The sequence below is a fragment of the Rhinopithecus bieti genome, unplaced genomic scaffold (genome assembly GCF_001698545.2).
Source record: "Rhinopithecus bieti isolate Rb0 unplaced genomic scaffold, ASM169854v2 scaffold_905, whole genome shotgun sequence".
Lineage (NCBI taxonomy): Eukaryota > Metazoa > Chordata > Mammalia > Primates > Cercopithecidae > Rhinopithecus > Rhinopithecus bieti.
Window position 1 is genome coordinate 1,923,396 of NW_016803348.1, and position 10,207 is coordinate 1,933,602.

General features: G+C 35.7%; 1 protein-coding gene and 1 long non-coding RNA gene across 4 annotated transcripts in view; one reads left to right on the plus strand and one right to left on the minus strand.

The window, feature by feature from the left end:
* Positions 1 to 6,267: 6,267 nt before the first annotated feature.
* CABS1 (calcium binding protein, spermatid associated 1) lies at positions 6,268 to 8,441 on the minus strand. The gene is made up of 2 exons (XM_017879211.1): positions 7,041 to 8,441; positions 6,268 to 6,418 (listed from the first exon to the last, which is right to left on the minus strand). The coding sequence occupies exon 1, from the start codon at positions 8,348 to 8,350 to the stop codon at positions 7,160 to 7,162; it is 1,191 nt and encodes a 396-aa protein (XP_017734700.1). The 5' UTR covers positions 8,351 to 8,441; the 3' UTR covers positions 6,268 to 6,418; positions 7,041 to 7,159.
* A 91-nt stretch (positions 8,442 to 8,532) lies between these two features.
* The window catches only part of LOC108534106 (uncharacterized), an 81,726-nt gene continuing 80,051 nt past the window's right edge, over positions 8,533 to 10,207 (plus strand). For all 3 annotated transcript variants that reach the window (XR_001886885.1, XR_001886887.1, XR_001886886.1), the window contains exon 1: positions 8,533 to 8,818. This is a non-coding gene — a long non-coding RNA (uncharacterized LOC108534106). The remainder of the gene's footprint in view (positions 8,819 to 10,207) is intronic.

The following is a 10,207-nucleotide window of genomic DNA, read 5'->3' on the forward strand; positions in this document are numbered from 1 at the left end:
AGGGAAGATAAGCATTAACCAGGTTATGGGTTAAATTATGTCCTCCCCCCCAAAATATGCTGAAATCCTAACCCCCAGTAATTGTAAGTGAGACCCCAAATTTGGAAATGGTGTCTTTTCAGATGTAATGAAGTTAAGATGAGGTCATAATGGATTAGGATGGGCCTAATCCAGTGACTGGTGTGCTTATAACTGGAGAGACATCTTGACATGGAGACACAAAGGAGAACCTCATGTGGCAAGCAGGCAGAGACTGCAATGATGTGTTTACAAACCAAGGAATACCAAGGATTGCCAGTAGTTAGTTCCCAGAAGCTAGGAAGAAACACAAGAAAAAAATCCTCTAGAAACTGCAGAGAGAACATGGTCCTGCTAACACCTTGATTTTGACTTATATACCCCAGAACTGTGGGGGATATAGATTTGTCTTGTTGTTAACCACCCAGTTTGTGGCACTTTGTTACAGTAGTCTTAAAAACATAATATAACATGCAATTGAAATAATTATGGATGTTACAAAAAGCAAAGTATAGTGTACTGTGAATAATATATGACAGAAGAATACAGGGGCCTATAGAAATTTAGGGTCCAGGGAGGATATAACTGAGAAAGTGACATTTAGGTGTACTTTATTAAAAGGTGAGTTAAAGAATTTTTCAGGGCGAGCATAGCATGTTCAGTGATCCTGATATAAGACATAGCTTTATGCTCTAAGGATGATCAAAATGAGATCTATATAGTTGAAATTTCAAAACAGAAAATGATAGTAGCATATTACGAGGCTGCATAGATAAGCAGGGTTTCCATTGTGGCGACTCTGATGAATATCGTAGATTTTGGACTTCATCCTAAAGTTGGTGGAGTGTCATGGAATAATTTTTTTAATTAGGAGGTAGAAGTGATATGATCAATTTATGTAATAAACTTCCACTTTTGCTTGATAGAGATTTGGATAAAGAAATGGCAATGGGAAGGAGGGTAAATGGTTCTCTCCTGTATTTGGAATGTCAAGGTAAAACCTTTGTATTTGTTAGGTATGGAGAATGAGAGAGAGGGAAGTGAAGGCTGAGTCCCCAGTTTCTGGCTTAGACAACTGTGAAGATAGTGCCTTTTGCTGAGATGGAGAATATCAGAAGAGGAGAAATTTGAGGGAAGGGAAATGCCAATTTTAATTCAGCCTTCTGTTATGTTTGAAATACATGTGAGAAAAGCAAAATAACATATCAGTAGTGCTGTAACGAAAATAAAGGCTATAGACTCAAAATGTAATTCATGTATCCATTGTTTACTCCTAACTTGCAATAGGTAGAATTGGTGGAAGCACATACACTACAAACACACTGGTTTAATTTCCCACTGTTCTTGGTGCCTTGAAGTTATGAATGTTCTTTAATGCATCCTCATGTAGAGCTAGTTTAACTTTGGGAATCTCCTCAGGATAACGTTCTTTCTTCATGGTTAGGAGTCTTTGCCTCTTAAGATTGACTTCTCTCCCTCTCTTTTTGTGGTCGGAAGCTCCCTGTGACTTGGAAGAGAGTGCTATGCCCCAGGGTAAGGTTATCTGTGGGGAAGGGGTACAGTGGGGATTATAAACAGGGGTTACACTGGGACAGAGGGAACTTTGGACAGAGATATCTGTGTCAGAGGGAACTATGGGTAGGATTATCTTGTGACACAGGAGGATCTTTTATCAAGTAAATACAATGAAATATTATAGGTAGTGTGATTAAAGAATGTACATAGTGGGATACACAATAGGTAATCATACTGAGGGGTGGTTAAAGATGATAGCATGTGAGGTGAATATGAAAGATGATATTTACCACATGAGACTGTGGCACTGGGAGAACAGCAGGCGCTGTAATCTCAGCACTTTGGGAGGCTGTGGCGGGAGCGTTGCTTGAGGCCAGTATTTTGAGACCATTCTAGGCAAGATAGCAATACCCTTTCTCTACCAAATAAATAAATAAATAAATAGATAAATAAATAAAAAAAAAAAAAAATAAAAAAATAGATAAAAAAATAAAAAAAAAAAAAAAAAAAAAGACACAGGGACTTGAAATAACTTGGGTTCTCAGTTTTTAAAGTGTGTTGGTTTCAAACAACAGAAAACATAACCCAAACTTGTTTAATTAGAAAATGCATTGTCTCAGGTAAATAAGCAGACTGGTTAGGCTTGCTACATGGTGTGACTACTCTCACATTCTTTTATTATTTCATATTTATATTTCTTGTCTCTAATGTCCTCAGTGTTTGCTTTACTGTCAAGCAACCTGCCTCCTTGTCATCCAAGGTGACTCTAGCAGCTCCTGGCCCCAAATGTCTTTAGACGGAAGTTTCCTTCAGAAACTTATTCCCCAGAGCCTCCCCAAAGCACTTCCATTTGTCCTCTTTGCTCTGACTGATTCATGTGCTTATTCTTCATGACTGTGGCAAGGCATGTGGGAGCAGGGAATGAGCAAAAACTTTAGAGATGACTGCTGTGGGACTTAATTGGCTAAATACAAAACCAGGGGTGAGATGACCAGCTACAAGACAGCCATTAGGCTTAACCAGGGCAGTGGCAACCGGAAGGGATCAAGGAGTAGGGTTATGATAAAGAGATGGAATGATTCATTATTCAACAGTTCACACAAAGCAGTGTGATTTGAATTTGAATTTTGGAGCCACGCAGGTCTGTGGAGCTGAGGTTTGTTACTTACTAACATCGTTATCTGGGACCAGTGACTTTTCTGTTTCACTTTGATTATCTGGGAAATGTGACTACTCCAAATGTCTACTCACTGCATGCCCATCACTCCTTTCTCAGGTCATCACTATTTAGAATATTTGGGAATAGAGACTCTGTCTCATATTCATTCTCTAATTACTCGTCTTAACTGTTTCTTCTTTGCCTCCTATATTTCTTTATTTTTTCAAGAATTGCATATTCAAGACCTTGTGTCTTACAGACATTTAATCAAATTTCAGGGCAAGGAGAAACTTTTTGAAATGGCACAAGGTAAAATGGATAATCAGGTACGCTTTCTTGGAAAAGTGTTCAATGACCACCAGGAATCTCACTGGCCACTCATCTTCCTGGACTCTAACCAGTTGCTATGTGCTGTTCTTCTTGTTATTTCGAAGCCCTAGCCCCAAATTCCTGTTAACTTATGTTGTAGAACACATTATCGTTTTAATTGTTTAACTGTTCCAGTTCAGTTTATACTTCAGAGCCTTGTCTCCTCCACGCAAAGGGGACTATCAAGTTATTTTCCTAAACGAAGCCCTTGAAAGAAGTATAGCTGGAGTTTATAAAATAATGATACTTTTATAAACTCTGAACCCATGCTCTCTTAATCACTATGCTGTATGGGCCCTCAGATTTAAATACAAGAATGTTGGGAAATTCTTACACTCAAGAAAGTGATTTTATATGTTCATAAAGGAGAAACACTGAAAACAATCCACAATTGTAGTCACATGTAATTAATTACACTTCTAGCCTGTGTTCTCAGTACTAAGATTGTTTTGAGGATAAAATGACTAAAACCTTTAATAGCTTCCAAACAGATAAGATTCAGGATGTTTAACAAGGGCTGTATGATTTGTCTCCTGCCTACCTTTCCAGTTTCATCTTATTTTCCAGCTAATACTATGTCTGTTCATATCCTTGAAAAATCTAGCCTCAAGGATTTGGAGATGTTGTTTCCTCATCGCTCCACATTTTTCAGTATTTTAACTTAAATCTCACCCCCTCAGAGAAATTTCTTGGCCTTAAATGTGTGTGACATCTGCAATTATAATCTTATGTTTTTTCTTTGAGACGCCCATCGCATTTTGCATGTAGTCATTTCTTCCTGTGTGATTATTGAGATTGTTTCTCTAAAATTTGTCTTTCATGGTAAATTAATTTCCATGAAGGCAGGGACGGTGTCATTTGATTCACTACAGTGTCTCAAAATACTTTCATAGTGCTTGGAACATAGTTGGTGCATATACATGCCTTGTGAATAAAAAATAAAATAGTGTCTGACACATAGGAAACACTCAAAATACTAGCTAATAGGAAGCAGGTAAGAGTGAAAGATTTAGCTTGGCTTCCAGGTTTTCTAGTTAACGGGGTTGACAAACATTCATCCTCTTCTGTGTACAGTTTATGTTCTGGATGATTGCAGAGCATTTAGAAATGCACAAAAGTCCAGAGAATGAAACAAAATCACCTCAGTCTTTCCTAGAGATGATATATTGTAATATATATAATCCAGACATTCTGCATGCATGTGTATGTGTATGCATGTGTATATTGCGTACATACCACTGTGTAAATTTGGTTAGAGTTGTATGAAAATATCTTCCATTTGGTTAAATATTCTTCCTTAGAACCATTTTAAAAGATGCAAACTATGGCTTCCTATGGATATATAGATGTGTAATTAATTACATGTGACTACAATTGTGGATTGTTTTCAGTGTTTCTGCTTTACTAACACACAAAATCACTTTCTTGGGTGTAAGAATTTGCCAACATTCTTGTACTTAAATCTGAGGGTCCATACAGTATAGTGATTAAGAGAGCATGGGTTCTGGATGAAGGCGGCCTGAGTTTAAAGTGTTCTTTGCTACATATTAACTATGAAGCTTGGTGCATGTTGAGTAGCTTTTCTGACTGTTTCCTTATCACTAAAATGAGAATAATGTTTCTCCTTCTAGGGTACCATGGAGATCCAATGTTATGCTAAATATAAACTCAACTGTGCCTGACAGGTAGTCAGAGCTCAATAACTGTTAGAACTTTCATAATTTCTGATTCTTAGGAAAATTCTCAGGGTTAAAATATGTAAAATAACTGGGCCCAAAACTTCCAACTTTTTAAATGCTTGCAACATGTATTGCCAAATTGGCTTCCAGCCTTCCAGAAAGGTTGGAGAAATTTGGAGAAAGTTTGGAAAATGAGTCAACAATGAACATGTACAATAATGACTGTCAATCCTCAAATGACTAAAACTGATGTGTAATAGCTTTATTTTAATTTTAAAAAATGTCTATTGAATATTTTTCACATGTTCATTGATAATTTGTATTTCATGAATTATGTTTATTTCTATTGTTCATTTAAAATACTTTCTTTGTAGAAACTTTTATAGAAAAATGATAGTAATCTTTTCACTGCTATATAAAATCAGTAAAATGAAATTAGTTATTGACTTTTAAATTTTATGTTAATTTGCTTTGTTTCAGAATTGTAACTGTTCATGGTGTCAAACCTGTTAATCTTTTTATCACCTTTTCATATATGCTTAGATTTCTCGGGTCCATTTGGATAGATATACAGGTGTGTTTCCTCCTAAGTTTTTGTATGGTTTTAGTTTTTATACGAAAGTCTTTAATCCATGTAGAATTTATTTTAAAATATGGTCTTAAACAGAATTTAAAAATTTGTTTATTATTCCAACTTATTATTTTNTAGCTTTATTTTAATTTTAAAAAATGTCTATTGAATATTTTCACATGTTCATTGATAATTTGTATTTCATGAATTATGTTTATTTCTATTGTTCATTTAAAATACTTTCTTTGTAGAAACTTTTATAGAAAATGATAGTAATCTTTTCACTGCTATATAAAATCAGTAAAATGAAATTAGTTATTGACTTTTAAATTTTATGTTAATTTGCTTTGTTTCAGAATTGTAACTGTTCATGGTGTCAAACCTGTTAATCTTTTATCACCTTTTCATATATGCTTAGATTTCTCGGGTCCATTTGGATAGATATACAGGTGTGTTTCCTCCTAAGTTTTGTATGGTTTTAGTTTTATACGAAAGTCTTTAATCCATGTAGAATTTATTTTAAAATATGGTCTTAAACAGAATTTAAAAATTTGTTTATTATTCCAACTTATTATTTTCCCAAATACTGATTGTTCACATAAGATTAACTATGATATCCCATGTTTTTGAAGTCTACTTCACTGTATAACAAATTTTTGTGGCATAATTTGTTTCTGGGTTTTAACATACTATCATTATTATTCTAGTCTATAGTTTATCTAATGGTGTAAATCCTTTTACAAACCGCCCGTACATAATGTATTTCATTCACTTGGTGTTTTGGCATTGTTTTTATTTCTTTTTTAATGTAATACAATTATAAATCTCTATAGAATAACTTTACTTCTGGGGATTAGAGCTATGCTATTCTTTAAACAAACAATGAATTTTCATTTCTCTTTCTCCTAATTTGAGAATTCTGTACTAGAATATCAAACACACCTACACACAGCAAATCAGTTGCTTGCCAAAAAGATTTATTGAAGAGAAATGAGCAAAGTGAAAACAGACCCATTTAAGTAGTCTGTGCCAGAAGAGAATGAAGATTTATGTCCTTGAATCGCTAACAAGAATCATAAGAAGAGTGTGATATTCGGTGTTTAAGACCTGGAAAACATGGACAAAAATTCAGAAAACATGTTTTAACAGAAAGAAAATTAAATTGATGTATATGTTTACAGAATATTTTTCTGACAAATACGCATATTTGTAAAATATCATTTTGCTTTAGTTTGTATCTAACATGTGCTAAGAACCCTACCATAAATCTTATGTATCTTACATGTAGGTGCTAAACAATTACTAAATTTTCTTAATTCTTATATGAATGAGGATTAAAACTTTTTTAAATAGAAGAAAATCATTGGTGAAATACTAATGAAAAAATTGTTTAGAACCAGCATTCTGGGAGAACTTCTTAGTGCTATGGTAATGTTTTTGAGAGGTTAATTTGATTATCTTCATATCCTTAATTCTCACTAAAGTATAATATTGACTGTTAACTAAAGGATATGCATCATTAAGTGTTGCAGAAATGAGCTTCTACATTGCTCTGTCTTCATACTCCCTGAAGGCTAGGGCGAAAAATTTTACATTAAGTAATTGTTAGAATATTGAAACTTTGTGATACTAGGGGGACTCTTACACTGTGTTTTTTTTCTAAGTTTCCATAAATCTGTTACATGATCTGTAGTCCTAAGCATCTACATTTATTAAGTCCAATACTTGCCTTAAATGCCCACATTCTTTCATTTCTAAAGGTTTTTGCTTGTTGGAAAAACTTCTTAGATATTAAGGCTAACTGGCTAGGCTATTGCACAATTTTACATGGTATCCCTTTTGCTGCTTTCAAATCATGAACTCATCTGGTTCTTCTTTCAGTAGTTCAAAGATATCCGTTTCAGTTGTGGAGGTGTCTTCCTTATAGTCTGGGGCATCTAATACAGAGCTAGTTCCAGAAAATGGCTCAGTGATCTTAGGTACAGTCTCTGTTGTATCAGTTTCAGATAACTCTTCTTCTGTAGATGATTCTTCCACTAGGTTTGTAGCTATTGATGCAGGGACAACGAAGTCATATCTGGATTCAACAGCAGTAAGCAAAACAGAATGGGTCTCTGCTTCATTTGCAGTATCTCTCTCCATCCAAATATTGGCTCCCTCGGGAGATTCTTCATCAGTTAGCAGAGTATCTTCCTGGTTATCTTTGTCTTTTTCAGCAGAGGTAGTGAGTTCAAACACAGTGATAAACTTTTCCTCATCAGAGTCAGTTAATGTAGCCACAGCACTGGTGTCATCTTCTAAAACATTTAGGTCAATTTCGGTTATTTTCTCTTCTTCAAGGGCAGTTATATCTGGAATAGTAGTGAAGTTTACTTTAGGAGCAGGAGGGATTTCAGCCTCAGGAATAATGGAATCAGTGACCTGGACAGCCTCATCATCACGGACATTGGATTTGATGGAGGAATTATAATTGTTCATATCAGCTTCATCCTTTTTACGTGGAAAGGCAGGAGTGTCCGCAACACCAGCACTGCTGTCCTTTAGTGTGCCAGAGATTTCAGATGTTATTGAGATCTCTGCATCTCCTGTGTCAATGGTATCCAAAAGGATATCTTCTTTTGCTATGTCAGTGGCAAAATCTATTAAAGAAACAGTAGTAACTGGTGATGAAATATTCCCAATTTTCACTGTCATGAAATTTTCAGTAATAGAGTCTCTTGTGATGGAGTTTGTAGTGCCGGTCAGAGAGGTAATTTCTTTCTGTAGGTAAGTTGTTGACTTAATAAAGTCGGTCCCCATATCATCTTCTGATCTGAGTTTTTCCTTTGTAGGTGTCAGTTTGTTGTCTGTAGTTGTTGAAAAATCGCTTTCTAGCACATATTCGTTTACTGAAGTGACGTGATCTCCTTCTGAAGTAATAGTTGTTTCTGATTTGGGAATAGCACTGTCAGCCCCAAAGAAAATGGTTGCTGCAGTTGGTGTTTTACTGCTTTCTGTTGGAGGATGAGAATAAATTTTGGGCAAACCATCTTCAGCCATGGGGCGAAGTGGCACTGTGCACTCTCACAGGTCTTGCTTCTGGGCTCAGTGGTATCTCTAGGCAGGAGAGCAGTGTTCATCAGAGTGATTAAAGCTTGGGTCATCATGGTGATTGTTGCATCAGCTATGGGGGCAATGTAACTGGGTCTCCTTGGAGGTTGTTTCTAGGCTGCGATTGGTCATCTAGTTGCAGGAATATTGGATGAAAAGACAATAGAGTCCGCTCTGATTATGAAATCAAATTCATAGCCAAGCATTTCAATTGCAGGGAACTTGAGATTTACCATGTTGCTGTTTATAAGGAAGATGTCGCCTGATACGGAGTTAGGGTCACTTGAAACAGACATAGCAGAGACTGCCAGGCAACTTTGGGTTTAGTATTAGTAAGGAAAACTCTGGAAGCCACAAGTTTATCAGCATCAGCTTCAAGTCGTCTATCTTCCAAGCAAGTAACAGAGTATTTCTGAGGTGAAGCCATTTTCTCTTAAGATTCATAGTATTAAAAAAATTGGTATCTAAAAAAATTAATTGTGTTTTTGTCAGGAAGTATAGCTACGAAGGTAATTAGGTAGCAGGGAATTCAGTGAGTTCCCTTCTTCATAACAGGAAGTCCCACTTTTTCAGTAGAGATAATAACAAATAGTTATTGGCCTGTTAGGGTCTTTAGTGTTTTCTTTTTCATTGTATTTCTGACTTCTTCTTGAATTTACTTGAGTAACAGTGAAAGTCTCAAGTTTTGTAGGCTAACATTGTTTTAGGAATGTTTTTCTGCAGGCTGTTATTTTAATCCAAAAGACAGAGAGGGTTATCACTGGCAGGAAGCTGGTGTCACGTGTCAAAATTCACCCAGAAACAAGAATCAAGATGTGGATAACTGCATTACTTTTAAGAATTATATTCTCAATTTCAGAGGGAGTATTTTTTATAATAATGTTAATTATGTCAAACATCATCATTGTGTTGTCAACCTTAAGATTTAACTAATTAGATGAAAGCAGATTGCAGTCTAGTGTTAATGCTAGAATGAGTCTTTTTCCAGTGTTGTTAGAAGAAATTGAAGTTTCATACTCAGATACAACTAAATCTGAGAAAGGGCAGCAACAGCAGCCTGAATAGTGGGTTCTATCTCAAGGACAAATAATTATTCTTTATTAAATATGAACGCAACCTCAAAGTTTTCAGTTTTCTGTCTTAGATGATTAGCCTGGTTGCAGACATATCATCATTCTCTGTAAAAATATGTTTCATCATATTTTTCATCAGAGAGATGCAAATCAAAACCACAATGAGATACCATCTGAGAGAACTTAGTGGGAGGATTTTCTTAACCTCTATTTTTGTCCCCTATCATTTAGTTTTTTTTTTTTTCCTCTTTAAAGCACTTTGAGGTTACTTTTTTTTTTTGTTTATACTTTAAGTTCTAGGGTACATGTGCATAACATGCAGGTTTGTTACGTATGTATACTTGTGCCGTGTTGGTGTGCTGCACCATCAACTCGTCAGCACCCATCAATTCGTCATTTATATCAGGTATAACTCCCAATGCAATCCCTCCCCTTTCCCCCCTCCCCATGATAGGCCCCGATGTGTGATGTTCCCCTTCCCGAGTCCAAGTGATCTCATTGTTCAGTTCCCACCTATGAGTGAGAACATGCGGTGTTTGGTTTTCTGTTCTTGTGATAGTTTGCTAAGAATGATGGTTTCCAGCTGCATCCATGTCCCTACAAAGGACGCAAACTCATCCTTTTTTATGGCTGCATAGTATTCCATGGTGTATATGTGCCACATTTTCTTAATCCAGTCTGTCACAGATGGACATTTGGGTTGATTCCAAGTCTTTGCTATTGTGAATAGTGC